The sequence below is a fragment of the Prionailurus bengalensis genome, chromosome B2 (assembly GCF_016509475.1).
Source record: "Prionailurus bengalensis isolate Pbe53 chromosome B2, Fcat_Pben_1.1_paternal_pri, whole genome shotgun sequence".
Lineage (NCBI taxonomy): Eukaryota > Metazoa > Chordata > Mammalia > Carnivora > Felidae > Prionailurus > Prionailurus bengalensis.
The window spans coordinates 56,022,349-56,043,818 of record NC_057349.1 but is presented as its reverse complement, the minus strand read 5'-3'; the positions used below and the strand labels follow the sequence as shown (position 1 = coordinate 56,043,818).

The following is a 21,470-nucleotide window of genomic DNA, read 5'->3' as shown; positions in this document are numbered from 1 at the left end:
CATAATATAAAAATCAAAACATATAAAGGCAAAACAAACTAGAATTAGAAATATAAATGTAGTTATCTGCAATCAATGAGAATTCTCTCAAGAGCTAATATAACAAACTGATTTTAAAAAAGTAAGAAATACAAATGTTTTGAACAAATTTGATATAATTAGTATCTTTAGAATACTGAAAGCAACAATGAGAATTCACAGATTTTGTAAGAATACCTAGACTCTCACCAAAAAATCTTAAGCTAAGCAATAAGGAAAGCTTAAACAAATTTCACAGAATTGGATTGATTCAGACTGTGCTTTCATTTTTTTTATTTTTCCTAGCTTTATTGGGATATAAATGACATACGACATTGTGTAAGTTTAAGCCGTACAATGTGATGATTTGATACATGTATATAATGCAAAATGATTACCACAACACCAATAGTTCCAAGTTTTTATTTAAACTCCACAACAGCATTAGTTCACACATCCATCACCTCACATAATTACTTTCTTTTCTGTGTGTGTGGTGAGAACACTTAAGATTTACTCTTTTAGTAACTTTCAAGTAGTATATAATACAGTATTGTTAATTATAGTCACGTGTTTTACATTAGACCCCCCAGAACTTATTCATCTTATAACTGGTTGTTTGTTCTTTGGCCAACATTTCCCCATTCCCATTTTCCCCTCTGCCAGCCCCTGGCAAGCACCACTCTAGTCTCCTTTTCTATGAGTTTGGCTTATTTTAGATTCTACACATAAGTGCGATCATACAATATTTGTCTTTCTCTAACTGATTTAACTTGGCGTAATGTCCTCAAGTCTCATCTATGTTGTTCCAAATGGCAGGATGTCCTTATTTCTCATGGCTGAATAATATTCCATTATGTATTTTTAAAATCTATATTTTAAATATACTTTATATTTAACAAGACATCGTTTCCATGTCTTGGCTAATACTGCAATGAACTGCTAATATCTTGAAGAATATCTTTTCAAGATAAAGATTTTATTGCCTTTGGATACATACCCAGAAATAGGATTGCTGGATCATATGGTAGTTCTACTTTTAATATGAGGGGAGACTTCATATTGTTTTCCACTGTAACAGTGTAAATTTATATCCCACTACCACTGCATGAGGGTTCTCTTTTCTCCACATCTTTGCCCACACTTGTTAATTTCTTGTTTCTGTGATGATAGCCAATCTCATAAGTATGAAGTGATAGCTAATTGTGATTTTCATTTGCATTATCCTGATGATTAATGATGCTAAGCATTTTTTTTCATGTACCTATTGGCTGTATGTATGTCTTCTTTGGAAAAATGTCTGTTCGGATCCTCTGCCCATTTTTTAATTGGATTGTTTTTACTACTGAGTTGTATGAATTTCTTATATATTTTGTTCCCTTGGTATGTAGAACTGGCCCTGGGCCATGGATGAGAGGGGCTAGAAAAAAGCCCTAGGGCTCTTTCAGTTTCCACAGCCAAGACTGAATTCTGGGGGCACCTGGGTGGCTCAGTGGGTTGAGCGTCCGACTTCAGCTCGGTCATAATCTTGCATTTTTGGATTCAAGCCCCACGTTGGGCTCTGTGCTGACAGCTCAGAGCCTGGAGCATGCTTCAGGTTCTGTGTCTCCCTCTCTCTCTGTCCCTCCCCCATTCACACCCTGTCTCTCTTTCTCAAAAATAAAATAAACATTAACAAAAATAATTTTAAAAATAAAAGGCTGAATTCTGTAGACCCAACTCTGGACACATGGATGGATGTGTCTATTCCCAGGTCCCTGGATGGACTGGTACATATGTTCACCAAAAGACTATTTTTAACAGCCCCAAGCTGAACTCCCCAAATGTCCATCAAGAACAAAATGGGTAAGTAAATGTGGTAAAATTTAAATAATGCAATATTATATAGTAATAATAATGATTATTATGCAATTATAATGAATTGCCACCCCAAATAGCATGGAGGAAATTTAAAAACACAATATTATAAATAATATCACAAATATAATATCACAAACATAAGAGGCAAGATACAAAAATTACATATAATTTGACTTAAATTTCATAAATATTTAAAACTTGCATACTACTCTATAATATTAGAAAACGGAATAATGGTTATCTTTGGAAACTGAGTAGAGAACAGGAGGGTGAATAACAAGGGATTCTCCTGAGATTTCTCTACAGTTCTGTTTCTTGCCCTATATATTGGTTTTACATGTGTGTTAAGTCTGTGAAAACTTATTTACCTATATGCTAAGATTTGTAACCTTTTTTCTATATAGATTGGACACCAATAAATGGTTAAGATATAAAGCAACCACTAACAACTGGGAATGTGTTTGCATTTCCTAATATAGTGGGCATTTTTAAAATACATAAACTGTACCTATGAATATTTAAAAAAACACCACCAAAATCTTTTTGTCATCACCAATGACGTGAGCAGAGTTCATAAAGAAGGAAATAAAAATGTCTCATAAATATTGAGATACTCAATCTCTTTCCTAATAAAATAAACACAAATTCAAATAACACTGCTAATATGTTTCATCTATGATCAAATTAGCAAAAATCCAAAAGTCTGACAACACACTATCTTTATGAAAGTCTGAAGAAACAGGGACTTGATACATTACTGATGGCAGCATAAATCAGTAAAAAAGGAATGGAGGGACACTTACCAGAACAAAATCAGGACACAAATCCAGAACACTGACAACACCAAATGCTGGCGAGAATGTGGAATAACAGGAATTCTCACTCATTGCTGGTGGGAATGCAAAATGGTACAGCCACTTTGGAAGACAATTTAGTGGTTTCTTAGAAAACTAAACACACTCTTACCATATGATCCAGCAGTCATGCTCCTTGGTATTTACTCATAAGGGTTGAAAACATGTCCATACAAAAACCTGCACACAGATGTTTATAACAGCTTTGTTCATAACTGCTGAAACTTAAAAGCCACCAAGATGTCTTTCAGTAGGTGAATGGATAAGTAAACAGTGGTACATTCACCTGATGAAATATTATTCATCACTAAAAAGAAATGAGCTATCAAGCTATGAAAAGACATGAAGGAAGCTTAAGTGCATATTATTAAGTTAAAGAAGCCAGTCTGAAAAGGCACCATACTGTAGTATTCCAACTATATGGCATTCTGGAAAAGGCAAAACTGTGAAGACAGTAAAAAGATCAGTGGTTGCTAAGAGCTGGGTGAGGGTGATGAATAAGCAGGGCACAGAGGATTTTTAGGGCAGTGAAAAACTGTCTATGATAGCATAGAGTCTCTATGACTCTCTATGATAGCATAATAATGGATACATGTCATTGCACATCTGTCGAAACCCATGGAATATGCAACACCAAGAGTGAACCCATAATGATAACTATGTGCTTTGGGTAATTATGATGCATCAATGTATGTTTATCCTTTAATTTATGTACCACTCTGGTGGGATGATGGTAATGGGATAGGTTATGAATGTGTGGGGGCATGGGGCATATGGGAAATCGCTATACTATCCTCTTAATTTTACTGTGACCTTAACTTCTCTGTGAAAAAAAAAATCTTTATTTAGGAAAAAAAAGGAGGCTAACTTGGAAATATCTCTCAATATTTTAAATATTTATGCTCTGCTTGTAAAAAGGTTATCTTAGAGATGGGTTCATATACATGAAAAATGACATAACTTATCCTGTTTATATTATTAAGATATTGAAAACATCCCAACATTTGCATTAGTAGGTGTGTGGCAGTGCTCACAACATTATATGAGCTCACCAATATTATCTTATTTTTCTCTTTGTCACACTACATTTATCATTCTACCTGTTATTAGGTGGGACCAGGTGGCTGAGTCCCGGGGTCAAAGGAATATGCACAAAAGTGATGTGCCTGATTTCTAAATTCTCCCTCAAAATCTTCCATTCTTCTACCTGTACATAGCTATTTAGAATGTAGTGTTCTATGAGCAGGGGAAGTAGGTGAGTGAGGATGTTGGAATAAATAAGAATGTCTATAATATTATAATATTATATAAATCATGAGTTTAAGCCTTATATACTCTCCCAACCTAAGTAAATTAATTCATCTTCCTATTGTTTTAGTTTGCTGTAATAGGTGTTGCATTTTTTATGGAGTGCCTTTTCAGTTTATATTATGTTTATTTCTTTCTACTGATATACTGTGTTAAATTGTTATTAATTCTTTATCTAATAAATATATTAACTTAATTACTACTACTACTACTACCTAACAAATATTGAACTCTTACAATTTTCCAGACATTATCTTAAATGTTTAACAGTATTAACCAACCTAAACCTACACAACACCTGTCTGAGATACATAACATTAGCCCTGTGTTATAAATAAGGAAAGTGAGGGATGGCAAGTTTCATTAACTTCAGAGTTAAATGTCCAGTAAGTAGCTGAGTTAATCTTCAAACATGCCCTTAAATGTAAATTTATATTCTTTTACTAAATTACCTTTGAATTCCCAAGAATTAATCACACTTGATGACTAGAAACTATTTTAATATACTGATGAGCATATTTGCTTATATTTAACTTATGATTTTTACATTTTTATCTATAATTGGAATAGGAATGTTAAAAAATTAAGTTTTGGCTCACTTATGTTAACTTCTTAAAATGATGGCAATGCTTAATTCCCTACTCTGAAACATAATGTATGGAATATGAATAAGGCTGTGCTAAGAAATTTGAATTGAACTCAACTGTACAACACTCTCAGATTGGAGATTTCAGGAGGTAATTCTTTCAATCATTTTCCTTCTTTCGCCTGATCATAATCTCTTTATATTGTAAAATTTTCTTGTGTCACATTTGGTAAAATACATTTTCACATAGAATTATTCTGAACCTACATTCGTATAACTAGAAAAAGTAGAATTTGTTTGCCAATATGCCAGAAACCTTTCCTTTGGAAAAATGATAACTTTTATCTGACCTGTAATTTGATCTTTTCTTATTTGAATGGGTATGCAGTGTAAGACTAGAATGTTCTGCTTCAAGAAAGCTTTCTTCTGCTTTCATAGAGTAAAAATAGTTTATACATGGAAGCCTCCCAGAATATCTGCTCTTTGTGTTCTATATTAACACATAAGGAAATATTACTATCAGTCCACTGTTTTAAATTTTAACTTTAAAGCTATACACGTTATGTATAAAACAAACTTAATTTTATTATTTTTAAAATTTTTTATTATTTATTTTTGAGAGAGAGCGACAGAGCATGAGCAGAGGAGGCAGAGAGAGACAGACACACAGAATCCGAAGCAGGCTCCAGGCTCTGAGCTGGCTCCTAATGAGAGCCTGATGCGGGGCTCGAACTCATGAGCTGTGAGATCATAACCTGAGCCAAAGTCGAACGCTCAACCGACTGAACCACTGAAGAACCCCAACAAACTTAATTTTAAATTAAAAATTACTTTTCATTGAGGTTTTAAAATGTATTTCTATATTTTTAATTAGGCAGCTTTTTGGCACTATAAGAAAAATATGTCCAAATGCCAGACAAGTACAAAAAAATTTTTAAATAGCTATTGGCCTTAAATTGCCACCATACTTAAAAGTAGTGTTTATGTACACTAATTTCACTTTTACAGAAGTCTTTTAAAGTTTATTTCTTTTCCCAATGCATTAAAATACACTTAAAATAGCAGTAAGCTCTAACTATTTATTTGAAAAAATATTGCAATTTCTGTTTTGATCAAAATAATACATTCTGTAAGATACAGTTATTTTAGGAAAAACATATATCTCATCAGATACCAGATCTGTCGGCACCTTCATCTTAGACTTCCGGCCTCCAGAACTAAGAAAGAAATGCTTGCTGTTGAAAAAAAAAAAGTTATTAATAAGATAAATTAATAGAAAAAGTGGAAAGTTGGAGAAAAGTCTTTATTAAGAAAAAGATATTACGAGGACTATACTTTTTAAATGTAAAATTGACATCAAATAGTAATGTAACTTCTAATATACCAAAAAAAAAGTGCCTATCTGGAAGTTTTGGGGCAAGATTGGACAAACCAGGGGTTAAATTTGGAAGAGGGCTGGGGATACTAACCTTTGTTCAAGCAGGTAACTTGGGAACCCCCAGGTGGCAAGCCATTGTCCAGTCTTATCTATTCCAACACCTGAGGGAACCAAGACAGGAACTTGCCCAAGTGATTTGGAGACAGCAAAGAAAGAAGACTCCAGAGAAAAATCGCCTGTCACTGAAAGTGTACAGTTTCCTGATTTAAAAGGGGCATAGACTAGGAGGAGGGTGGCCTGATGAAGCCCAAAATAAGTTAGGAAACATCACTGAGAAGGAAAAGTACCGAATGAGGACAGGGGGTAAAGTGTTGCGCTAATTGTTCAGTAGTCAGCTGGAAAGTCTGCATTTAAAGCTTAAAATGATTGGGTAGTCAATATACTATGTTCAAACATGCCAACTGAGTGCAAATTGAAGACGACTTATAGCGAAATATAATTTATATGTATATTAAATATTTGTTTATTCCTCTCACAAACCATTAGTAGTGAACTATATACCAAGTAAGTTCGTAAGCAGTGAAGCTTGTCTTACTGATTTAGAAATACAGCATACGTGGGGTGCCTGGGTGGCTCAGTCGTCTAAGCAACTGACTTCAGCTCAGGTCAGGATCTCACGGTTCATGAATTCAAGCCCCACATCTGACTCTGTGCTGACAGCTCAGAGCCTGGAGCCTGCTTCAGATTCTGTATCTCCCTGTCTCTCTGCCCTTCCGCTGCTCATGCTTTGTCTCTCTCAAAAATAAATAAACACTAAGAAAATTAAAAAAAATAAATATAGCATACCTATAATGAGAGCCTTTACTTAAATACTATTATATATATATATATATGCATATACATGTACATATACATACACCCCCATTTATATATATATATATATATATTACTTTCACTGAGAAGAGAACTCCTTGAGGTAAGACACTATTAATTTCTCTTTTGTATCTACTTATCAATCAAGTGCAAATTATTTCATATAATGAGTTTCCAATGACTGTAAACATTATATAGTTTGTGTTTTTATATAACCCCTTTCCCTTTGATTCTAATACTTAGGACAAACAATTTGCATGATGGTTTACACTATGTGGATAGTAAAATAACTAAACTCCTGGATACTGAATAATTGTTATGATAAAGAAAATTATTATAATTTTCTTTATTTTATTTTAAAATGAAGGACATTTCCTAAGGGAAAAGAAGGGTATTTTCTAGGGGAAAGAATTGCCCATATCACTAAATTATTATTTTTTCTATAAAAATGTATTTCACCCTTTTCCCCGGTGGATGTATTATAATTTCTCCTGGCTCGAATTGGCAGTGCCCTTTTATTTACTCCTCTTACTTCTCATTTAAATATCACACACTAGACTATCATTCCTGATTTTACTACTTTTTACTGCCTATGGGCTTTTCTTTCAACTCATTTAAAAGGCATTATGCTTTGATAATGGACTGTCTGAAGATGGAACTAAATTATAATTTTTTTAACTTCAATTTAATCAATGCCAGGGGCGACCAAGAGATATAGGGTTTCTCATGAGAAGCTCTACTCTGGTTGAACTCTTTATATATTGTTCTTTATTAGAAAATGTTCAGAGTGTACATACATAAATATGTATGGATAAATATGTAAATATATTTGCAAAAGGAAGTTTCATTATTATAATTAATTAGCATGAAGACAGTATCTTGGAATCTGTTTGGCTTTATTTATAGGATGAACATGCAAGAGAGAAGCAATTTTTAGCAGTAGGAACACAGACCTCGGGATGTGGCAGATTAGCCTTGAATTTTTGTTCTGCTTTATTCCAGCTTTGTAACCTTAGTGACATTTCTTAACTTCTCTAAGTTACCCATCTGGAAAATGATGATGACAAGCCCTATGACTAAGGTTTGAATTAGATAACATTGTAAATCACTAGCTTTCAAAAACATTAGTATTCCCTTTAGAGAAAAATGAGAGAAGCTTCTGGTTTAAATATAGGTCCTGTTTGGGTGTTCTCTTTTTTCCTCTAGAATACATAACAACCAAAAGGAAATGGCATGTTTGCACTGCAACTTAATCTACTTATGAGTAAGATAAAAGAAAAAAAAATAAAAAAAGAAACAGCTCAGGTTCAGTGAGAACCCCTAAACTCACTGGTTATAGATCTTCTGGTGAAATTATGATTAATTATGAATGCTATGATGAATTTAGTGAATACCTTCATTTCTGAAGGTATATATACATTGCTTCATAGATTTAGCACAGATTTAAAACAAATATGATGGAAGGACTTCTTATTTCTGAAATACATCCAAAATGAAGTCTTTATTTCTTCTCAAGTCTTGCCTCTTCAGTTTGTCCCCATTCAGTAATGATGACACCATCTATCAAATGGTTGTTCGTGGTGGTTCAGGTCACTTATCTTGGATTAATTTTTGACATTTCTATTTCCCTCACCCTGCCATATCCAGTCTATTGTTAACTCCTTTGTTCTCGACCTTCAAAATACATCTTGAACATGTCCTTTTCTCTCCATATCCACTATCGTGATAGTACAGGCTATTGCTATCTCTTATTTGATTACATCAGTCTCCTGCATTAGGTATTGGCTACAGTAACAGAAATCCGCCCAAAAATCATTGCTTCAAAAAGTTTGTTGTGTGCCTTTCCTAAAATAAAAGAAATGTAGAATTAAGTAATCCAGAGATGGTATGATGTTTCTATGAAGCTGTTAGAGAACCTAAGTCCTTCCCACTCACCATTTGGTATGATTCTCAAGCTCATGGTCCATGATGACTGCTAGAGCTCCAGTCATCACAAGGAGCACATGGAGGGAAGAAGCAAGAAGGACGTTTCTTCTGTTTAAAGGAAAGAGGGAAAAAATGCATGTGATACATAAGTTTGCATAACTTTGGGCAGAAATTAATCCCATGGCCTACTACTTAAAGAGGTCCTGTAAAATATCTTTGAATCAGTGTGACCAGCTAAAATTTTTATCTGGTTCTTGTCTGCCTCTCTCTGTAACATTGCAGTATACTCCTGGTATGCCTTCAGTTATCTAAGGTTACACTAAACTTTCTCCCACTGCCTGGTCTTAGCACATACCATGTTCTCTGCCTAGAGGGTCCTAACTCCATTCCTCCGCTGGATAACTCCTTATCTTTCAGATTTTCTTCAATATCACTTAAAATTATTTATTTTTGAGGGAGAGAGATAGACAGAGTGTGAATGGGGTAGGGGAAGAGAGAGAGAGGGAGACACAGAATCGGAAGCAGGCTCCTGTCAGCACAGAGCCTGATGCAGGGCTCAAACCCACGAACAGCGAGATCATGAAATGAGCTTTGCAGTCTGACACTCAACTGACTGAACCACCCAAGTGCCCCTAATATCACTTTTTTTGATACATCTTCCTGATAATCCAAACAAATCTGCCTCCTTCCATCAACCCCCTGTTCTTTCTCAGAAGACTCAAATTTTCCCTTCATAACACTAACTACCAATGACATTTATCTATTTTTTCTTGTTTGATTTCTATCTGCTTACTTTATCCACGAGTCTGAAAGTCTTATGAAAGTGAGGACCATATTTCTTTTACCTCAGTGTACAATGCCTGGACATAGTAGACACTCAATCAGCATTAGAAAGGGAAAAAAAAGGAAAGAAAGAAGGGAAAGATTAAGGAAAGGAGATGGAAATATAAATTCTTTTGAATACCCAGGGATGCCAATGTTTTTATGGAATGATTGGTGGTTTGGCATTCATCTTTCTATTAGTCATTTTTCCATTTTTCTTGTCTCAGTTACAGTTCAGAAGAAATACATTCAGTTCAACAAATACCCATTGAGCTAGACTTTATCTCAAATATGCAAACAATCAGAATTGTTCTTAAAATGCTCTGATTTGAAATAATGTTTTAAAATCTATCTTCATCAGATTCAACTTCCCAGGTGAAAATGAAAAAGGTTGAATCCAAAAGTTTTAATTCATGTTTAGACATTGCCTTCCAAGAAAATAGTCTGAATAGCTTTTGCAATCACGTTGGTGAATAAAGACTTTAAGACCTCTCTGCAAGTCCAGGCACAAAAATATAGGGATTAAATTCATGAAGGCCTTATAAAGTGCCCTGTCTGCTGCTGTAATTGTTTGTAAGGATGTAAAAATACATTAAAAGCCTTTTGCCTGTACAATAATGTATATGATTCTACTGAATATAAAATCACATATTTTCCCTAGAAATCAATCTAGTTGGATTAAGTGTCCCTGAATACCTTATGAAAGTTTGTCAATCCTAAACATCTCTTAAACTTGGTTTGTGTTTAATTGTCAATAGCAATATCTTGTTTTGCCTTTCCCTGAACGACACTTTTGCCTTCAGTGTTGAATATAGAAAACTAATTGAAATCAATGTTTATCTTGAATAACATTAGATTATTCTCAGTGCTCTTAGCTATTCTAGTCTGTACTTTGATTAGTTTTATTTAAAGATTTTCTGTCACATGATGTGGGTGTACCATTTGGATTTTCTCTATTTTTTTTCATCATTGATCCAGTTTTACTTGTTATTTTGGTTTCCCTTGTAGGAAATTAAAATTTCCTCTCATTTTACTTTCTACAAGCCATCTTTGAGACTTTAGTACATTTTTTTTAACTTATGCCAAAGAACACTCCATAAACATTGGTGAAACAGTGCACTGCCAATACTTTTAGCTGAGCTGTATTTTATTTTTAATGAAAGGATGTATTAGTATTCATGGGAGAATATTATATATTTTGAGCTCAGTCACATTTCCATTTGGCTGCTTTGTAGAAATAATTTTTTCTTTTTATGGGGAATTTATCAGAGAATTTTAAGAAAGGAAAAAGCTTTTGAAAACCATTACCCTGCCACCAGCAAGTCAATACAGTTTTGAAATAATGGACATCATCATGCATGAAAATTATTTTCATTTAAATAGAAGACAATTCCTCATTGACCACTATAATTACAGGAATGTATACTTAGAAATTCATGTGCCTAAAAATATGGATGCTGTGGTAGGCAGAATAATGGCCTCCCATCTATGTCTACAACCTAATCCCACGACCCTGTGAATATGTCAGGATTGCACTGAATTAGTATATTGTAACAATATACCACAAATTTAGTAACTCAAAACAAGACAACTTTATTATTTTATAGTTTTGGAGGTCAGAGGTATAAAATGGGTCTGTGGGGCTGCATTGTTTCTGAAGGCTCTAGAACAAAATCTGTTTCCTTGTCTTTTTTAGTCTTCTAGAGGCCACATTCTTTGGCTGGTGGCTTCTTCTTCCATTTTCAGAAAAACAGCTTCACATTTCTCTCTTGCTCTCCTCATTATCTCCTTCTCTTCTTTTTCTTCCTTCCTTTATCTCCCTCTCTATTAATTTCCTTCCCTCTCCTCCCTATCTTTCTCTATGTCTGTCTCTCTGTCTCTGTCTCTCCCTTTTTCTTTTTTTCTCAGACCTCCATGCCTCCATTTTGTGATGATGCCAGGTCCCCATCTGTATAATCCAGAATAATCTTGTCATTTCAAGGTCCTTCACTTAATTACATTTGCAAAGTTTCCTTTTCCATGTAAGGTAACATAGTCACAAGCTCTGGGAATGAGGACATGGGCATTTGAGGGGGGCGTTATACAGCCTCCCACAACTGCAGATGGAATTAAGATTGTTAATCAACTGGCCTTAAAATGGGGAGATCATTCTAGATAATATAAGTAGGCTCAATGAAATTATCAGGGTCCTCGAAAGTAGAGAGGGAAGTAGAGAGGTCAGAGTAATGCAATGTGAGAAGGACGCAATCTGCTGTTGCTGTCTTTAAAGATAAAGAAAGAATATGGAAAAGACAGACCTCCCATAAAAATGGTATAAAGACAGCATTGATGGCATACATATATTTCAACCCAGTGAGACCCATGTGAAGCTTCTGAACTACAAAACTATAAGATAATGACTTTTTGTTGTCTTAAGATACTAAATCTGTGGTAATATGAGGCCATTGGCCAACAGCTATGTTGGATGAGTGCTGTATCTTAGCCACGCCTTCAGATGACTCCAGTATTAGGCAAAATTTTGATTGCACCCTCATTAGATCTTAAGCCAGAACCACCCAGTTAAATTAACCCCAGATTCCTGAACCTCATAAATTGTGTAATATAACCAATGTTTATTCGTATAAGTCGCTAAATTCTTGACTCATTGCATAGTAGATAAGTAATATAAAAACTGATATAAGTCTGGCTTATAGTAAGAATTACATAAATGACTGGTATTGATATAGTTCTCTTTTTTAAACATTTACTTATTTTCGAGAAACACAGAGTGCGAGTAGGGGAGGGGCAGAGAGAGAGGGAGACACAGAATCCAAAGCAGGCTCCAGGCTCTGAGCTGTCAGCACAGAGCCTGACCCAGGGGTTGGATTCATGAACCATGAGATCATGACCTGAACCGAAGTCGGCCGATTAACCAACTGAGACACCCAGGTGCCCGATTGATATACTTCTCTTAAGGGCAAATGAATATAGATGTGTCTTATCTCATCTACCTGTTCCTAAGGGAATTCCCTAAATCAGGAGAGATGGATAGTCAAATCTAGTTACTCTAGAATGGTGAGCCTTCCTGCTCGTTAATGTCTCTGGTATTTCCTTAGGGCTCTGCTCCTGTCTGCTTCTTAGAAGTGTCAGGATCACACTCCTAGTCCCAGACCTCTGCCTGCAGAGTTAGATTATGATTGTTTTGGTTTAGCTCGCCAGAAAGTGGACACATGAGGCCAACAGAAAGCTGCATGAAGAAATTTACAACTAACAACCGAGAAGGATAAAGTGTGCGTCTGTACACATGCGCGCATGTGTATAGTGAGTGAGTGCGGTAAGGCTTCAACATTTTGTTGAAGAATTGGATTACTTAATTGGTACTCAGGGCAAAAAATTTTTGAGAATCTTTTAATTAAATAGGAGAACAAGTTTAGATCCAAACGAAATTTACCAAATGTCTAATTGCGGTGAAATCTATTTAAAAAATTCTTCGTGGTTGATTTGCTGTGTAAGTAGCTTTTGATGAGCTAGGTTTCTAAGGAACCAGTATTTAATAAATATTATGGGCCCAAAGTATTTGTCTATTCTTGGTTTAGAGCAAATTAGGATTAAATTGGAAAGTACTGATAGACTTGCTTATTTTATTTATTTTTCATTTCCATAATGCTGCTTGCTCCTAAAAGTCTCAAGTTATTTGGTGGCCAATGAACACAAGATTGATTTCACTCCTTTAAAATTTCAACTCCCTGGTCAATTTGACCAGATTATGCTGCCGTCCTATTTGTATTCCTATTATATTTTTTAAGAAATACCTGAAACTTTCCGAGTCCTCTCATGTAATTATCAAGCGTAGCTTGATGTCATGAATGAAGTTAAGTTCTTTATTCTTTATACATGTACACATACAAGCACAAATCCCTTTCAACTAAGTAAACCTCCAATTCTGCTATATCATTATGTAGTGACTTTGAGAAAAGAATTGAATGAAAGAGAACAGTGTGTAACCAGAAAAAAAGTGAACAACGTGGGGGATTTATTAGCCCTGGAATCTCCATCAGTAAGTGAAATAAAGATGCATTCCACATATTTCCAAACTTGAGGTCTTACAGCAGCATTTTCTGCTTCTATACTTATTTTTACAAATTTATTCCAGGGGTGCTTGGGTGGTTTAGTCAGTTAAGCTTCCGACATCGGCTCAGGTCATAATCTTGCAGTTTGTGGGTTCAAGCCCTATGTCAGGCTCTCTGCTGTCAGCTTGGAGTGCTTTGGATCTTCTGTCTCCCTCTCTCTTGGCCCCTCCCCCCCCAAATAAATAAATGTTAAACAATTTTTAAAAAATATTCTACATTTTTATTTTGTTTAGCTGAAATTCACATAACAAAATTAACTGTTTTAAAGTGAACAATTCAGTGACATTTAGTAGATTCACAATGTGTTGTAAACACCACTTCCATCCAGTTGAAAAACATTTTTCTCACTTCAAAAGGAAACCCATTCCCTTTAAGCAGTCACTCCCATTTCCACCTCCCCTCAAATACTGACATCTCTTTCAGTCTGCATTCTGAATCTAGGATTTATTTGTTCTGGCTATTTCAAGTAAATGGATTCATACAATATATGAATTTTTGCATCTATCTTTATTTAGTGTAACATTTTCACAGTTTGTCTGCATTGTAACACGTATCAGTACCTCATTTCTCTTGTGGCTGAATTGTATTCCATTGTATGAATATATCACATTTTGTTAATCCACCCAATGAATGATGAATTTGGGCTGTTTCCATCTTATGACTTTTGTGAATGATGCTTCAATAAATGTATGAGTATATGTATTTGTTGGAGTACCAGTTTTCTATTCCTTTGCATTATACCCTTAGGAGTGGAATTGTTGGGTTATATGATAATTTTATGCTTAAATTTTGAGAAGTTATCAAACTACTGCACCATTTTATGCTCCCATCAGCAATGTATGAGAATTCCAGTTTCTTCATATCATTGCGAAAACATTATTTTCCTTTTTTTTGAAATAGTAATCATTGTAGTGGGTATGATGTTGTACTTACTGTAATTTTGATTTTCATTTTTCTGATGATCAATGCAGTTGAGCATCTTTTCATTCTAAATTGGGTTGTCTTTTTGTTGATGAGTTGTGAGAGTTCTTTATATATTCTGGATACAAGGCCTTTATTAGATATTATTTGTAAATATTTCATCTCATTCTATAAATTGTCTTTTCATTTTTGGATAGTCAAATGTACTTTGATGCACAAAAGTTTTTAATTTGGATGAAGTGCAATTCATCTATTTTTTCTTTTGTTGCATGTGTTTTTGGTGTCATATCTAAGACTCCACTGCCAATCCAAGGTCATGAGGATTTACCTCTATGTTTTCTTCTAAGGGTTTTATAGCTTTACATCTTATACTTAGGCTGTTGATCCATTTTAGGGTAATTTTTGTATATAGTGTGAGATGGGGTCCACCTTCATTCTTTTGCATTTAGATATACAATTGTCCCAGCACCATTTGCTGAAGAGACTATTCTTTCCTCTTTGAATGGTCTTGGCATCTTTTTTGAAAATCACTTGGCCTTAAATATATAACTTTCCTATGGATTCTCAATTCTATTTTATTATCTGTATTCCATTATCTGTCAATACTTATGCAAGTAGACACTTTTTTGATTACTGTAGCTTTGTAGTAAGTTTTGAAACCAAGAAATGTGAGTCCTTCAACTCTCTATTTCTTTTTCAATATTGGTTTGGATATTTGGGGTCTTTTGCAGTTCTTGGCCTTCCCTCCTTATACTTGTGAGGATTCAGAAAAGCAGTATTCCAAACACAAGAGTAGGCTCTCAACATGTATCACTTCTGTTCTCTCTTTTCTGCTGTCCTTTAGTTATACATTTGTGTCAGCTTAAATCCAATATGCTAATTTGAAAGCTTCCCAATCAGAAAACACTTTTCCCCTGTATATAGATAGACCAGCTTTGAGTGGTGAATTTTCATTTTGTGCTGTGGCATATTAGCATATAGTATATACATTCTAGCTCGGAAAGCATTACATATGAAAGATTTCTCATGGCACATGCTACTTCTGCTATTGGTTATTTCACAGACAAGTCTCAATTCCCTTCTTCCTTCCTGGAAACCCTAAAATATATCATGGAAGTGAAAAAGGAAACTGGAACTGATTTCAATTATCTAGTTAGTGAAACTAAAATAAATAGAAATATTAAACCAGCACCTTTTATTAGTGGGCTCTGCCAGAGGCTTCACTAGGTGAAAGCATGTCAGTCAATATTTTGGGCCTTTATTATACTCTATCCTAGGCACCAACACATTAGAAACTTTAGTAAATATTAATGCCTTAAGTCTCCATTATCATTACATAAATTATTGAGCTACTATAATTTTATTAACCCATAATTCTTATTGTTTGTGTCTTCTACTAAATCCTTGGAGTAAGTAGTTAGGCTGGTGAGGTATCCCTAAAGTTGATTATAACTCCGAAATAAAAATTGTGTCTTTTATTTAATAATACCACTTGGGCACTTTTTATTAGTCTGCAAAAATAAGCCTGAGTAAATGCCCTTTAACTTGGCCTTTCTTATAAGGGTTTGTGAAAGTATTGAATACACAGTTTGTACATTAACTGCAGGACATATTCTACAGCACATACCTTGATCATCCTTCAAAACCAAATTTAGTTGGTGCAAAATTTTCCATAATATACTATCATTGAAATAATAGTACAGTAAATGAAATATCTTAAAATGTTTTTGTCAGGACTAGAACTCATATTGAAAATGGGATATATCTTTTCTAAGATATACAAATCAATTCAATGGTAATTTTGGTTAAGTTATTTACACCATCAGAAGAAGAGGGCTTATCAGTAGTTGTAATTTATTCATGTATTGGCATATAATATTCTATTCCACAATCATCTATAGAAGAATCTCAATTTATTTACATTTATGTTTATTCAATTTTTGCATTAATAATGTTACTCTGAGAATATCCACTAAATAATTATATCTATAAAATACTTATTTGCGAAATAAATGGAGACTACACAGTGACATAGAGTCATTTATTTAAAACACATAGATCTGATGCTGGATAAGTGTATGTATAGGGTAGTTGAAAAATTTGCCTTTATTCAGTCATATCCTGTTTGGAAACAGGCAATAACTTCGAGTCAATTCTGAAGCATACTGATTTTTAAGGGTCAATGTAGTGTGTATGTTGTTATTTTATATGTCCGTCATGTGCTAAATACACAAATGATCCTAAAGATTAGGTTAGCATTCACTAAAAAAAAAAAAAAAATCGTTTTAAAGCTACATTAACACTTTTATTTCTGTTAGAATATATTTTTAGGCATTTGCTGAGAGTTTACCTGGGAAAATAAAATTATAAATCTTTTTAAATCTTTTTGATAATAACTAAAAGTTAGCTTACCATATTTATAATGACCTGGATATCCAGAGACATTGTATAATAAAACCAGCCCTCGGACAGATCTCCATACTATCTTCTTAGTGCACCTTTAATCATGGAAGAAAAAAAAAAACTGTCGATGGATAATGTAATTGCTGTTGCTGAACATAGCAAGAGTTACTGCATCTTTCTGATTCGTGAAATCGCGTTTGTACATGTCCCTCTCAACGTCATAGGCTTTTAATCTCTTGACATGCTACAATGCAAGATGCAGTTGTAATTATTGCACAATAATTTTTCTAATTTATACTCATTCCAAAATATTTACAATTTATTAGCTGTGGTTAGCATCTTATCTACCTTCCGTTTTTATAGTAGCTCCTGGCTACCTCTCTGAAGATTGGTGGCACGTTTCCCTTCATGTCTCTGTACAAACCAGGTGCAGAATGCACAACTTCCTTCAACTATGAAACATCCTACCCACACTCATCTAAAATGACAAGTACTCTCTACACATATCCTTAATTCTACATTTTAACCTATTTGAAAATATGAACCAGAAGAGATCATTTGAGAAGCACATACATACAGAGTGATGACAATCCTTTGTGGTCCCCCTAACACTTAAAATTAAATCTGAGTTATTTTCCAACCATCAAATCTTAGGTATTTTGTCCCCTTCCATCCCTCACCTTTAATATTTTTCTTTTCTCACCCAGAACATTGCAGTCACATAGACTCCAGTCAGTTCTGAGGATAGGCAAATTCTTTTTAGTCACATGGCTTTTGCATGGGCAAATTCATCTGCCTGGAATGCTTTTCTCTGTTCATTTTACACAGATAGATTCTTCTTTTCCATTAGGTTTTTCGTTAAATGTCAACTCCTTAGCAAGACTGCAAGTCTACCTTGAAAAAAAAAAAAAGGTCTTTCCTTGCATTATATTTTTTAACTCCTTGCTTGGTCCCCTCTTGGGCTTTACTGCAGTCAGCAATTAGCAATTACCAGTTCTCTTGTGCATTTAGTTTTATTTTTCTTTCCCCTTAGAAAATAATCTTTCTGATAGCCTAGCTCTTTTTGATATTCAATAAACACTTATTGAATGCATATATACATAAATAAACTAAATATTTAATGTACAAAAAGGTAGGCTAAAGCAGTGCAATCTGGAGCTAAATGGTGCTGAGTGGACTCTAATTTTAATCTCAACTTTAGCATGAACTAGTTATAAGCTTTGAGCATTTTTTTTCTTGCAATGAGAATTTTTAAGATCTATCTCTTAGTAACTTTTAAATATATAATATAGCATTATTAACTACAGTATCAGCCTATACGTTATATCCCAGGACTTATTTATTTTATCATTGCAAGTTTGTACCTTTTGACTACCTTCATGCATCTCACCCATCCCTCTATCAGAAGATAATTTATACACCTAAAGAAAAAACATTATTGGGAGCACAGACTCTTTTAAGGTGTTAGGTTTTTACATAGGAAAGCTCTTGATTAAAAAAAAATTCCTAAAGAAATGTGTTTTTTCCTACTGTCAGAAAACAAAATTATCAGCGTCGTGAAATTTGATATCACAAAGTCATCACAGCTTATGTCATGAACTTTTAACAGTCCTATCACATTTGTTAGCCAGATATTCCCTTACCATGGCCCCATGGTAACATACACTCAGTCTCTGGGTGGGATGAACATGGATGGCGCCAAGGAGATTGTATTTGTTACTTCTGGGTCACTGAACTTCTCCGTCTCCGCCTTCATTTCCATACCTACAAAGAGAGAAACCAATACTCATACCATGTTTTCCAGAGTGCTTCTGTGAAGGCAAAGTGAGATAATGGATGTGAAGTCACATTGATATTTTAAAAATTATATAAGTGAAAGATATTCTCCCAACCTTATCTTGAAAAATAATGAAAAGATTTGAATACAGTAGGAGAACTTGGAAAAGTTTTAGCATGCTTTATTTGTAGGGAAATTAGCCCCCATTCTTCTACACTGAAAACAGTGGAGGAGAGGCAAATTGGAAAACGAATGTGTCTGAAAAAAGACGGTGGAAAGATTGTTTTGTAACACTTGAAACATGCAAGCTGCATTTTCAGGCTCCATTATTAAGGATGGGCACTGCTTCCAGTGTTGGTGATACCTGCAGGGTTTAAGTCTCCTTTAAATAGAGGTGGGATAGATACAAAGTAGCTCAGCCACAGCACCTGGTGAAACGCACTGTCACATCTAAAATAAGGAGAAAGGGGGAAATTAGAGCAACCGTGGTTACCTATTTTCTGGACTCTTCCTTCTTCCACTGTTTTCCCAATTCTTTCACAAACTCTAGTTAACTGATTATATCGCTTTTTAGTTTTAAAATTCAGGCCCCTCCCAGAACCTTTCCTATAGATAGGGATTAGGGGAGGCGGGATGGATGGGAAGGAAACCAGGACTAAGTCAATACGCTAATGATTGTGCACTGGAAGCATGTTGCTGTACAATATCGCCCCAGAGCCGCTTTGTTTATCAATGAACATCCTGCTGCGTCTCCGAGATGTAGGTCAGGCTCATTGGAAATATCAGCCGCCGATCACAAGCAGTCTTCATGATATTTCCAGACCCGGTGCGCTGCTGATTCTTGCACACTGGAGTGCGTCCGAGCTGCACGATGGAGAGGGGGACACCTGTACCTTAGGGACGCAGGTGAAGTCCCGTCTACCTGATACTTTCCCTGGTGCTTTCTCATTCCCTCAGCCGCTCAGTCTTCATCTCCATCTCCCTTGCTGTCTTGGACCCGAGCTTCTCTGCTAAACGGGTGTTTTTCCCGCTCTCTCCTTTCACCGCACCTCAGCCGAAGACGGAGTGCTCCACACAACTGGGCATGCCTAATAACCAGGGAAAGCTTGGGCTGCAAGAAAGCTTTTGCACCTTCTGCGCTCCCCTCCCCTCTGCAGCTGCCTCCTGCCAGTCAGGCGATCCGACGTGCTGCGCGGCCCAATGAGAGTTCGCAGCTTTCGCGGGGGCCCGGCCTCTCGATGCGCAGTCACCAATGAATGGTTGGCGGAGGTGGGGCGCTCCCTGTTCCCGCCTCTCCAGTTAAGGCCGCTGGTGTGAGCCGGGACTCGGCGCGAGCCAGGGACGACGGAAGGGACGGGCAGGTGTGGGCGCGGGGCCGCTCAGCCCGACGGCGGGAGTCGCAGCCACTCGGTGCATGGGCCAGTGAGGACGCGCGGAGATCCCCGCGCCGCGGCGAAGGCGGAGCAGCGCGGGAGCAAGGCGCTGCCCGGCGACCCTGCGTCCGAGCGAGCGGAACCTTGCGCTTCGCCCGGGGACGGTCCGAAGTCCGCGCTATGGAAGAGGAGAAATATTTGCCTGAGCTGATGGCAGAGAAAGATAGCCTGGATCCATCTTTTGTGCATGCATCGCGCCTTTTGGCGGAAGGTAGGACTTGCTCTCACAGATGGGCACAAATCACTGGCCGCCTATCTCACCCGCGGCTTGGTTAGGGGAGTGAAGTTGGGGAGGGACGCCTGTCTCCTTCGCCGAAACTGTCCCCCTGAAGATGCTCGCTTCGGAGCTCGGGCGGACGGAGCCCATTCTTGGGGCGGGCAGCAGTGCTCCTTCTCTACGTCTTAATTTGGGGAAGACCAAAGCTACGAGATATAATGGCAGTGGTGATGTGACCTGTTAGGATCATTGATGGAGAAACCGTAAAGTGTAGCGCGGTCAACAGGGATATTTTCACTTTGCAGAGGAAAAGGAAATCAGTTTGGAAGTAAATGGTGATGAGTGTAGTGTTCTAAGAGCTTCTTCGCTACAAATCAGCATTTATTTTTTATTTTATTTTATATTTTATTTTTTGCTGCATTTGGGAAGTGATTTTGATACCCTTTATCTAATTATAGCCTTTCCTATGGAAAGACTTAGAATTAACCTAGATGAAACTATGCATGGTTGTCAATGTTAGTGAATGTGGCAAAGGCTAAAGTGCTTTTCAATTTATTTGAAGTGTGATGATTGGGTACTCTGTGAGATACTGGCCCCTGGGAACACTCCACAATTGATCAACTGTTTTACCAAGTGTGCATTTTCTTTTGTGTACCTGTAATGTTAAAGGAGATTTCATTCCCAGAGGAACATGTATGTCTTGTCTTTTGTGTTGCTTTGAAAGGTTGTTTAAACAGACACACACACGCACACACACACACACACACACGCACAAACTTATGTATGACAGAAATATTAGCCCAATTTCTCCATTCATCTTGAGAGAATGCCATCTATCTGCTAAAGATACAATATCTGTAATAATCTATACATGCCTTTTTAAAAATAACTCGTTTTTTTAAATTTTTTGATGAATGCTTCATTAATAATGAATTGCTTCATCATCAAATTGACTACAATGCAGTTTTGTAGCTTAGGTTGTTAT

At 35.9% G+C, this 21,470-nt stretch overlaps 1 protein-coding gene and 1 long non-coding RNA gene across 2 annotated transcripts in view; one reads left to right on the top strand and one right to left on the bottom strand.

Annotated features, from left to right (window-relative positions):
- Positions 1 to 7,752: 7,752 nt before the first annotated feature.
- LOC122488958 lies at positions 7,753 to 18,818 on the bottom strand. The gene is made up of 4 exons (XR_006298792.1): positions 18,702 to 18,818; positions 17,068 to 17,153; positions 8,813 to 8,911; positions 7,753 to 8,722 (listed from the first exon to the last, which is right to left on the bottom strand). It is a non-coding gene; the product is annotated as an uncharacterized LOC122488958 (long non-coding RNA).
- A 1,336-nt stretch (positions 18,819 to 20,154) lies between these two features.
- Positions 20,155 to 21,470, top strand: part of KHDRBS2 (KH RNA binding domain containing, signal transduction associated 2) — a 609,605-nt gene continuing 608,289 nt past the window's right edge. Inside the window, exon 1 of the mRNA XM_043591717.1 lies at positions 20,155 to 20,479. Coding sequence (XP_043447652.1) covers positions 20,389 to 20,479 — 91 coding nt within the window. The 5' untranslated portion in view covers positions 20,155 to 20,388. The remainder of the gene's footprint in view (positions 20,480 to 21,470) is intronic.